General features: G+C 39.3%; 1 protein-coding gene across 1 annotated transcript; it reads right to left on the bottom strand.

The window, feature by feature from the left end:
• Positions 1-12,175: 12,175 nt before the first annotated feature.
• On the bottom strand, positions 12,176-12,712 carry LOC135211461 (uncharacterized). The gene has a single exon (XM_064244770.1). The coding sequence runs from the start codon at positions 12,710-12,712 to the stop codon at positions 12,176-12,178; it is 537 nt and encodes a 178-aa protein (XP_064100840.1).

Here is a 12,712-nt window from a genome sequence, read left to right on the forward strand (position 1 = left end):
TCACCTTTAAAAATATATATAAAAATATCTGCGTAATGTTTGTCATAAAACTGTCTATGTTCTAGTTCTTGCCATATTTATCCCTCCTATGCACAGCTGGTAGCTTGGCTCGAATGATTTTTTTTTTTCTATAGTATTAGGCCTAAAATCTCTACGTTAAAACTTTTGTGAAAGCAAAACCAATAGCAGAAGACTCCCGCTCAGTCATTTCTGTATTCCTGTACCTATGCAACTGACTTTCAATGAGAAAGGGATTCTGAAACCTAATGCTGAATGTGTGACAATACTTAAGGCTCAAAAATAACTTTTCAAACTATTTCCTTTTTGGAGTAATCGAAAACGAACGCCTCAACCATTTTTTTTCTTTGCCTGTCGTTAAAACTTGACAATAAATACAGCTGGAAATGTAGAAGAGTTGTAGCATTAGTTGTGATTTTTTTTGCTAAAATGATATTTGAGTACAACAATAATAAACGATTAAAAAAAAATTAACTTAGACGTTGAGTCAAACGATTTCTTTCAACAACTGATGTTTATAAGCTATACGTTTGACCGTTAATATTATATATTTGATAATTGTGGTAGATTTATTTGTTTGCTGTGAAAAGAATTATATATATATATAATGATTACTGTAATCTGTATTTTACCAAAATAATAAGCATAATATGGTTTGTACTTATTTTATCTTCTTAGTCATATATATATATATATATATATATATATATATATATATATATATATATATATATATATAGATATATATATATATATATATATATATTATATACATATATATAAATATATATATGTATATGTATATAAATAACTATATCTATATATATATATACCTATATATATATATATACTATATCTATATATATCTAATTATATATAATATATATATATATTATATATAGTATATATATTATATATATATTATATATATATATTTTGTATGTAAATATTTATCTATATATATATATAATCTATATATATATTATATAATCTATTATTATATTATTATTATTATTATTCAAAGGATGAACCCTTTACAGAACAAGCCCAAAACAGGGGCCACTGACTTGAAATTCAAGCTTCCAAAGAATATTAAGGTGTTCATTTGAAAGAAGTAACAAGGTTATAGGAAACACTGAGAGAAAAGACCAGTTATTAGCAGAAACCAATGAATAAATAAATAAATAAATAAATATATAAATAAAAAATTAGGAATTTTATAAACAGCAATGGGCGAATATCAATGTGGATTCAGAATGGGAAGATCAACAACAGACCAGATATTTACTCTCAGACGGACAATGGAAAAACTAGGAGTATAATAGAAATATTGTGGCAAGTGTGTGTATAGTTTAAGCAAGCATATTAGATAGCACCCATAGACCATCATTGTGGAATGTTACGAAGGAATCTGGCATACCAAAAAAAAAAAGGCTTATGAACTTGGTCAAAGTATACTACAGGAACAGTAAGAGTTGTGTCCATGAGGGAAGGAAAATTAAATAGGTTTGAGACATTTCCAAATGGTGTTGATTCCTTAGGTACAGATGTTCAAAATATAGAACGTTTGTTTACACCAATCAAAGAAACTGCTGCCAGAGTTGGACTAGAGATCAGTAGAAGCAAAACATGAATGAGGAGATTGTCATGGAACAACCAACAACAACAACAACAGCAACCAAATATGGGAGATATTGAGAACGGAAGGGAGTTTAAACATCTACGATGTGTTAACACCCAGAAATGAGATGGAGACAGAGGTTCTGGCTAGAATTACGGCAGGGAACAGTTGCTTTTTTTTCAGTCTAAAACATCGTTTGGAGAGCAGAGACATCACAAGGTCTATTAAAATTAACGATGTACGTCACCATTATCAGGCCAGTAGTACTATAGTACTATATATGGTTGTGAGAGTTTGGCGCTGACTAAATGTCAAGAACAGAGGCTACTGGTTTTTTAAAATAACATCCTTCGTGGAATAAAAGGTCCCCATTTACGATATCAATGAAGGTGTTTTTAAGAAGGCACAACAATGAAATGCGAGAGGACATATTATGTGGTTAGAATGGAAGAGGTTCTTGTGAATAACTGAAGAGACGCAGCACTCAACAGGGGAACTTGGAGAGGCCTGGTGCAAAGCGTGGCCATAGGCACCAAGATGCCTGAGAGTGAGTGAATGGTAAACAGACAGAAATGTCTGTAAATTATTACAATATATACACGGAGAGTTGTTTTACGATTGAAAAAGACTTTACAGGTACCAGTTGCTTGGCACATAGGCCAAAATTTTAAATTCCAATGCGGTTACTATTCGACAAATTCTTACTACATGGAAACACTACATCAACCAGAGATACTGCTGTAGTCTTATAGTAAAAAAAAAAAAAAAAAAAAAAAAAAGTGGTTGGGGAGGGGGGTTGAAGAGGGATATTTTAACCATTAACGCCCAGTCTCCCTTCACTTATTCACAAGTACCTCCTCTTCTTGGTATTTTCGAGAGAGGGAAAGTGGCTCGGAAAATAAAGGATAAAAAAAAAAAAAAAAAAACTTTACCCTCTTTTAGGCCTATATAGACAACAGCGGAGCGGATTCAGTGCTGGCTACTCTCTCTTTCTCTCTCTCTCTCTCTCTTGCTCTTCCACTAATGACTCTCTCTCTCTCTACCTCTGTCTCTGTCTGTCTCTCTCTCTCTCACTTACCTAAAAAAAAAAAAACATTACGGAAACTCCAAGTCGCGTTAGCCATTACATAATAAAAAATAATGCTCGGATTTTGAAGGTGGGGAAACAATGCTTGGATTACCTAGAGGGTCTCCTCGCTCACGGCTATGGAGAGCTTTTAACATAGGTAATGGAACCGGTCTCGAATTGCGAAATTCGGACTTTAGGACGTGATTTTTGGAGCGCGATTGAGACTTTCGGGATCGTTGGTCTAAAATATTGGAGCACAAATATGATTTTCGATATCGTAGGTCTAAAATTTTTGTACAATTTTGGAGCAGGCAAAAAATTCTTCGTGGTCGTAGGTCTAAAATTTTGGAGTATGAATAAGACTTCCGTGATCGTAGGTTTAGAATTCTGGAGAATGAAAAAAAAAAAAAAAAAAAAAATCGTGATCATAGGTCTAAAATTTTGAGTAAAAATAATAATAATAATAAAAAAAACTTTGCGATCCAAATTCTATACTCTGTTTTTTTCCATCTGTCCATCCGGATGTGGTAGTCGCGCATGGTAACACTGCAACCCGGGCTTTAAATATTTACGTTATGTGTATGTTTTAGGTAAATAAAAGGATATCTGGGTGTACATTTGCAACTGAGAAGTCTTTTAATAGTTTACTGTGTGCGCATTACACCGTTAATATTCGAAATAGGATATTATTTAAAGCCCGGGACGCAGTGTTACCATGCGCAAACACCACAGGCGGATGGACAGATGGAAAAAAAACAGAGTATAGTTATCGTTAACTTATAAATATCTATCTTCTTTTATTTCCAATTGAAAATCTATATATCTTTTTATGTAGAACCAATATCCTGTCACAATCTCTATTATGCAAATGACAATAAACTTAATCTGTAACAAAAATTGTACATTTTTTTTTTACTCTGAACCAAATGACTGATTCAAAGAATCTGATGGAGGTATTGGGTGCAAAATGCATCGTATTTCATTCATGAATATTAATATGCAAATATTTATGCATAAAAACGATGGAATAACTGTTGAATTTAATTACCTGAATCGGTATAAGAACACAAACCGGCTCAGAAGCCTCGATGGAGAGAGAAGAGAGAGAGAGAGAGAGAGAGAGAGAGAGAGAGAGAGAGAGAGAATGTGTCCAGTTATCTGATTTCTAAAAGTCCCTTGTAGTAATTTTTTTCACGTTTTCGATAATGATAGAGTAGAGTACATTTTTAAATAAAAATGCATACACAATGTACACACACACACACTACACCAATGTATACAAAAACACACGCTTACATACACACGTGCTTGTGTGTATAATTGAGGGCACGACCAGAAGATACTTTTCTAAAATAACTTTTTATATATACCTGACTGAAATCGAGTTATACCAGAACACATGACTAGAGTTAGGACATAAAAATAATCATGATAAAGTGCCATTCTGAGGTGAAATAAAAAAATAAAAATAGGCCTAAAATACGTATACCTTTAATTATCAATTTCTGCAAAGACTTGTCATTTGTCTTTCCCAAAAAAGGTGTTTATTGAAAGTGTAGGTTTTAAAGGCTTGGAATTTCCCGCACCAACACCGAATTCCCTCTCGATATCGTAAAGACTAAAGATATACCAAGCCTTTAAAGCAGTGTTTCTTAAATTCATGTAGCGGACCCCTTACTATGTCAATTTCCCTCTTGGGTATAAAAGTGTTTTCAGTGTATAATATATAGTACTAAAATTACCACTGAATCATTTATCAATGGCTTATCTTCAGCATAAATGCTTACATTTTACTTAAAATAACTTTCACAACATTATTAATTTTGCAATTTTGTACACAAATTTTAGTGAACTTAACAGCAGCGCTTCCTCCTCACATTACCCCGAGGACCCTTTGGAACATTCCACGGACCGCTGGGGGTCCGCGGACCACACTTTATGGAAACTGCTTTAATGTAGCTGCATGTAACTATTAACCATCCAGTAATGGGAGAATGGCCCACTAATGTACCACAAACTTAAAACAATTCCCTCATTGTAAGCATATATGCAACTTCAGGCACATTATTACCTCTCTGAAACATCAACTCTCCTCCAACTTTTAGTAGGTGCAATTCTAAAGCAGCTCCTTCATTGAGTGACTCAGGGGACTTTGTTATCAACCCAAATGCATTCAAGTGTCTAATTACCACATCAGCCGAAGCTATTGATTCGTTCACAAGAATATCATCAACATATGAACTGTCTTCAGTTTCTTAGACATAAACCGTGGTACCAAGTTTAACCCAAATCCCAATCTTGTAAGGCAAAATGTCTGGCCCTTATAGTTCACTAGTTGATATGGCCACAATTCTTCGTCAATGCTCAGCTTTAGGTAGGCCGACTTCAAATCCACAACAGACACATTCTCACCTGTCTGTCGCCATTCACGTAGTGTCTTACTGCATACAGCAGTCACATCATCACCAGTGTGACACTTGACATTCACATTAAGTTCTAGTAAGGTCGCTATATCTTGGATAACTAACACAAAGTAGAATAAGAATATGCTTATAGCTAACAGGATAGAAGAGGCTAACTACTCTACAGTAGTGTGGGATGATGCTGAAGTGTGTGCCGAGCAAACACAATCCTACTGACATTTTGTCGCAAGGGATTTGTTTAACAGAGCTGACAGACAAGCAGTTGTGGCACCAAGGACCCCAGTTTCTTGTTTGTGAAGGTTCAACCGGTTTGCCACAGAGTCTTGACGAATTATTGACAAGCCAGGCTAACACACAAGTCATTGTTGCCCACCGTGAGCTACACAAAGAAATTGCCATGGCTAAAACAGTTGAACTCTGGCCCATGATGGAGAATATTTTGAATTTAGTGTTCTGTTGGATGTATTGAAATATGTGTTGAAATTCATAAAAAGTGGATCTAGTCCATTTTTTAAACTTGCTCGTTTGGAACAACAGAATTATTTGCCTACGGTTTGTAGTTATTTAGAAAATGGATCTATAGTGCCCTGAAATATCACTAATTTCGTTAATCAGTTAATATTGGTTTAAATTGATGGTGCAATATACTCTAGAAATCGAATAGACAATCCCCAAGGAAATAGGGACCGTTTAATATCACTCCTCGCAAAGGGAAATTTAGTACAGTTATACCCAAGACTACACACCCTAAACATGCACTGTAGCGTGAACTCAGTAATGGCTATTTTTCATAGGGAGTGTTGGTGTCCGGGGCAGAGATGTTTGACAAAGAAAGTTGGAGGAGGTTGCGTAGCTCGTATCAAAGCCTTCAAATCCCCTCTGCGCTGTCCACCTCCACGGCCGCTCCCCATCGCACAAACACAAATGTCACACCCATTCGCCCACGTTATAGAAACAACAGGAAGTCCCAAGTGCAGGTCCAGTGTATTTTTATGTAACCGACCATAATTTGTGACGTCACCCAAACCGGTTGAAGCGACAATTTACTGTTGTAAACAGTGATAATTGCCTTTGTTACACTTTGAATTGCAGTTTTATAGATATCCCTCCATAGATTTATGTGATGAATGCGATTTTGAATTTATGAAATATTGTAGTTCACGTGAATATCGATATAGAAGAAATCGAATAGGTGAAATATTGCAGAAATGAGGTTTCTTTGTGTGAAACTTTTTGAGACTGGCAGGATCCTGTAGACTGGTGTCATGGAATTTTTTCCACAGTTATTTGAAACTTCTCTGTCTTGTTCTTGTGTGCATTTGAGACTTCATGGTCCATAAATTCAGAACTTAGTCAAGACTCATTGGTGTAAATTAATGTGAGTTCTTCTTTGTTTTAATGTGTTTTGAAATTAGGTTAAATTTTTAAATGAAACCGAAAAAACCCCACCCAAATCTTGTCAAACTTTTAATCACCAGTTTGTTGATTTTGCCCTTCAGGCCAGACTATCCAAGCCCAACACCATCTTTGTGACCAAGAACCTATGTGTCGGAGGCTAAAATTTCTGACAGGGCCATTTGTCAAACCAAAAATAAATTCTAAAAAATATTATTATAATAACACCTACAAAATCAAACCAGTGAAGTTACCAGCGACAGAGGGAACAAAATTAACACTGTGCACACTCCATCGGTGGACCTCGCGCAGTGCCCTGTAAGCACTTCTTTCGGTTCTTTGCAGCATCCCTTCAGTCCTTTTCATTCCTTTCACTGCGTTGCCTTCATTCATACTCTTTCTTCCATCTTACTTTCCAGCCTCTCCTAACAATTGTTTCATAGTGCAACTGCTTGAGGTTCTCCTCCTGTTACACTTTTCCAAACTTTTTACTTTCAATTCCCCTTTCAGTGTTGAATGACATCATGGGTCCCAACACTTGGCCTTTGGCCTAAATTTTATATTCCATTACTGGCTGCACATACAAACAACAAACTACAGATATACAAATATTACAAGAAACTACAGACCAATATGATTAAATTGTGGAATGATCTTAACAGCCATGTAATGATCCACTGGATAAATAAAATTTCATATAATTTCCCATAATAAGATGTGGGTTCAGAAACACAAGAATGAACATTTGTGCCGAAAACTTCCACAACTTTGGCAGTGTCACATACGGAATACACGATGGCTCACCAACTGTGCGTTGAATCGCCAATCATACGAGTATAGTGCCAAATTTACCTTTGTCCTCCACATTCACTTCCTTTTTCGGGATAACTGAGTTAGACGCGTATTTATATCTACGGAGTAGTATTTCTGCACACTACCTGTTGCGTTTTTTAAGCTTGTTGCACTGAATTCTAGACCCTGTTGTTATGGGCCGATGACACGGTCATAAGGACAATACTGCTACTTCTCAATTGAGGGTTTGAAGAGATAAGGCCAGATTTGGAGTTTTACTACAAAGTTAAAATTTATTAACACAATAATGATTCCCTGTACATGAGGTTTATTTCGTAAGACTCGAGGGGGTAAGAATCAGCATGATCATTTCACAACGTAAGAAAGTTAGGTATCATCAGGTTGGCATGAAAATTTTAAGTTCCTAAAGGGGACAATTAGCACAATTTACAAAAGATTCATCTACAAAACCCACGTTAATTAAATATTAATCAAACCCGCATTACAATCAGCACAATATTTTATAAGTAAACACAATAACTAGGCGGATGAACCACAATAAAGTTTAACTCACATACACATCCCTAGAACAACAACAGACTTAATCAGAGGAGAGTATTTGATTGCCTTAACAGTGCGGTATGACTGTCAAAAAACAGCTCTTGTAGGATGTTGTCAAAATTGATTTTATAGCGTATTCTAATTCATTTGGGTGTATACTGTGGGAAAGTGGAGGGGGCCAAATTTTTTGACCTGCGGATCCCCCCATGGGGGCCTTTTTGTTCCGGGGGGTCCCGGTTTACTCACAATATTTTCAAATCGGCTAATAATTAATCGATTTTGATGAATTTTGAATGTCTTTAGAGGTTTTTGAAGATGCGGAATCCATATGTGACACAATTGAGTATAGGCTGGAAGTAAATACCATTCGTTTTCAGTATGGAAACGGTACCGAACACGGTAGCCTACGATCGACGAAGTTTGTCACAATCTTACAAACCTGGTCATGTAACACCTCTTTTTCAGGGGTTTCAAGTATGACAAAATAAATGAAGCAGTTGTTTTTCTTAACAAACTTTTAGTTTTGGGGAAAATAACCCATCCATACACATAAACAAAAGTATTTATTTTTTGTTAAAAAAATTACCAGGATTGCATTATGTAAATTATACTGTGGCAATTCACGTAACCTTTCAGCCACATTATGTCATATACTGAGCTAGAAGTGATCTGTTTATAAACAAGAAACCGTCATATTATCAAATGTAAATGCTTTCTGTACATGAAAATAAACACAACTCCAGGCTTGGATAATAAAGCATCGTGTGACAAGCACAACTGACCAGAACAAAATTAATGATTGCAATACTGTATACTGTAAGATGCTACATATTGCACCACTATGGCTGATAGTATCGACCAGAAAAGAAGACAAACTAAATCACAGAAACACTGGACCTATTGTTAAGCATTATAATCATGGCTAATACTGTATATCAACATGCTACCATTCCACTACTTATCACTCATCATCATCATCCTCATCGTCAACATTATGTCCATCATTCTTGATGGTATTTAAACAATCAACACCATAAAATTTGCAAAGTGGGATGCATGGAGGGCCGTTCTTGGAACAGCTGCATCTTCCTCTACATCCAGATCTACAGGCACACTTGGTCAGTTCAAGCACAGCTCGTGGTGCAGGTAGGGTAAGGCACCTCACTGGTGCATACTCTCCCTGCAGGCTTCAGCCATTTTGATCGATTGGAGGAAGGATGGGGAGGCTGGTACGGTAAGATTTGTCACACATGGCTGTGTAATTTCCCCGTGTTATGTGTGGCATCCAGACAGCGCGGGTCGGTGGTAGCATATCATCCTCTAGATTTCTTGTAGGAACATCTCCCATCGCAGTGAAGGGAGCGCCTTTAGACCTGTTGGGGAGTAGACATGACAAGCAAAGTGCTCCAATGCTCTGTTGGCAGGCATCTGTCGCCAAACTCCTTACAACAGTTGATCACTGCACCGTTATCAGAAAGTTGCAAATAAGCATGAACCCCCCTTCTTTGCAGTGCCAAGAAATTTCCCACCCCAGTCAGTGCCAGAAGAATTATGACGACCAATGAGTCCTTGACATTTGCGATGGCCAATCACTTTTGCTCTGTCCACAACGTCAATCTCTGTGTTTGACACTTTTGCCAGTTAAGAATTTGAGACCTATTTGAGGGTGAGTGCCAAGACCACCGTAAAACAGCAAATGGAGAAGAAATGTAAGAGCGTCTGTGTCTGAGGACCACACATAACTTTTGCCATTTACTTTCATGTATTAAAGCCATAACCTGGAGAGGTATCAAGGCGTCGGCCTCCTCGTCCGTGCTCCCCTCTTCAAAGTCATGGCTCTTGATTTTGTTTCCATACACTACAACCAGATTCAAGGAACGCAACAATTTTTCAAGCAAAGCTCCGGCAAACATATCTGTTAAGTTTCGCCTTGATTTTGTGGAGGCTAAGATATCCTTCAGAGGCATGGTGAGTTTCATCTCCGAGAGTATCACATACTCTGTTGATGACACTGCTCTTTTCTGACGTGTTTTGTTCTTGAGTGACTGATCCAGATAGTTGTCAAATACAACATGAGCCTTGCTGTAGCTTGATGCCAAAGATGCAATATGCTCGATGAATGCTGCCTTGAAATCCGATATCTTGAGCCTCGTTTGAATTTTTTCATGCTTTGGAGTACACCCATTGCATCAATAACCAGGACACGAGATGGATGGCCTGTTATTAAGGGGGATCTTGCATCCAATGGTTCGCCCATAGCTCCTTCAATGGTATGCATCAAACTAGCCTTGTCTCCAGGGATATAGAGTGAACCATATACAGCACAGATTGAATGCGGAACCACAGACATCTCAAATTCACTGATGGTCTCCTCAAGTTTTGGTACTAGCTCTGGTGTGCCTTCCTAGCAGCTCACGCTCTTTACGTAGCTCGATCACGTTGTCTCTTATGCGCACTTTTGTCTTCTGCATCCAGTTAGAGGAGAAGTTCTTCAGTTTTAATTTCTGCAATGGATCCTAAACTGAGAGTTTTGCTGTCGGCAGTAACCTGTCTTGAATGAAAGCCTGAAACCTCTTCTGCCCCTTTTCAGCAAAGTGCAGAATATTGCCTTTTACCTTGTTGGGAATAAGAGCTGACGATGCTATGTTTTTCAGTGGTGTTTTCATTTCAAAGGGGTTTCCAGCACAGTGTAGCTCCACTGATTCACACAACTGCAGAGCATTTGATTATGTTCTCGCACCAATATTCCCTGCCAGTTGATAGTGCACATTTAATTTTGTTCCCTCAGATGTTGGGGTAAAATGGTTCAGGAACTGTTTTACTTACTATTCTGGCAAGATGAGGTGTAGTTGTAACAAGACAGTCTAGAGCTGCTTCATCCTGAGTCAAACCAACCATGCCACCATGGAACTTCAAACCTTTGATTTCTTGCTCAAGTGTCTGGTCAGTGAACAGACATGAGGAAGGAACTTCTGATCTGGCCATGACAAAATCCCCAGATTTCAGTGCTTCCCAAGTATCTGGATCTTTTTCGAGGACATTCATCTGTGCCAAGTGAACTGGCATCAGGCGCAAATAGTTAAGCAAATCATGCGCAAAGGCATCCTACGGGAGCTCTTTTTCTGACGAGTCATACCGCACTATTAACAATAGATCCAGTGTTTCTGTGATTTAGTTTGTCTTCTTTTCTGGTCGATACTATCAGCCATAGTGGTGCAATATGTAGTATCTTACAGTATACAGTATTGCAATCATTAATTTTGTTCCCTGGAGCCACATACTCAAAACTTCCAAAGGCGCCTTTTGTGGCAAAGGCGCCGTTCCTCTCGGCAGTTACTCGAAAGGCTCATACTCAAAACACCGAGTGTGCGCTGTCTTGGAAATATGGCGCCGTGAGAGCCTTTGCGCTAGGGCTGGTTAGAGCAGCCTTTGAGGTGGGAAAGGCAACTTTGGGATTGATAACAAGTAAGAAGAGGATGTCTCCTACCTCTTGTATACGTCAATGAACGCCATTATACATAGTTTTATTTTGCAAGTTACTCTAATTGCTTTGCAATAGTTCGTGAGGTGTGGACAAAGAGGCAGGTAGTAGTGTACTGACTTTAATACAGGTAAGGGAAAATTCAAATTTTACAGCATGCGGGCGGAAATGTGGTTACCGACCCGCGAGAGAATAAAAGTGGGTCGGCGAGACCCGACTTGTGTTTCTTGAGAGACATATAATACAAAATACAAAAGTACATAAAATATGATTTCACAAGATACATACATTGGTGGAAAGCCTGCTGAACGCTCTCGTGGAGGGAAGTAAGAACAACGCGAATGTTGAACTACATACAGAGAAAATTGTGAATAAGCATTGTCCTTACAAATACTCCCCCCCCCTAAGACAATGATTAGGCATAATTGTTGGCTGATTTCTTTGTACTTCCGACTGTTACTCGCGGAAGCGAGCGGGCCGGAGGAGGCAACCTCGGGTGTGCGAAATCAGCTGCTGTGGTAGATCCTTGGGGATTTCAGGGGACGGGATGCCTCCCCTGAGGTGACCCTCGGGGGGTTCGACCATCTTCTGAGGGCGGCCGCGGATACGACTGGGAGGTTTGGCGATCGATGAAGCCGCTTCTTTCCGAGGAAGATTGAGGCGCCCTATGGAATCCGCGTCGGCGGACTCTTCGTCCATAAGGAAGGCTGGTTTAAGGCGATCGATTGTGACCCAGTCCTCGCGACCATTTATGGATATGAGGTACGCCTTGTCGGTGCGTCGTAGGACGCGGAAGGGGCCTCGGTAGGGTCTCGTTAGCGGCGGGCGTCGTCCCTGATGAAGACGTGTTCGCATGATGATAGGGCCTTCGGGAGGAAGTGTTTGGTCCTGTCAGAGAAGGTTTTGATACAGGGCGTGAATCTCCCAGCGGATTCCCGAAGTCTGGCGATGGAGACGTCGGCGTCGCCAGCATTGGTTGGGAAGAACTCGCCAGGGACTGTCAGTGGTTCCCCGTATACCTTCTCCACGGGTGATGCCTCGCCGTTCGCCCGCGGGGCGGTCCTGAGGCTGAGGAGGACCCATGGTAGCTGGCTCTTCCAATCTTCACCGGTGCAGCGTGCCATTAGGGAAGCCTTGAGCAATCGGTGGACTCCCTCCACCAAGCCATTAGCTGCCGGGTTGTAGGCGGTGGTGGCGTGTAGCGATGTCCCCATTAGGCGGGCCAAGGCGGTCCACAACTCCGACAGGAAAACAGGTCCGCGGTCCATCGTGATCTCGTCTGGCACTCCGAATCGACTGATCCAGCTGGCGAGAAGGGCTTCGGCGCACGCTTTGGTGGTTGCCTCTGACAT

Source organism: Macrobrachium nipponense, chromosome 4 (genome assembly GCF_015104395.2).
Source record: "Macrobrachium nipponense isolate FS-2020 chromosome 4, ASM1510439v2, whole genome shotgun sequence".
In the NCBI taxonomy this organism is placed as follows: Eukaryota; Metazoa; Arthropoda; class Malacostraca; order Decapoda; family Palaemonidae; genus Macrobrachium; species Macrobrachium nipponense.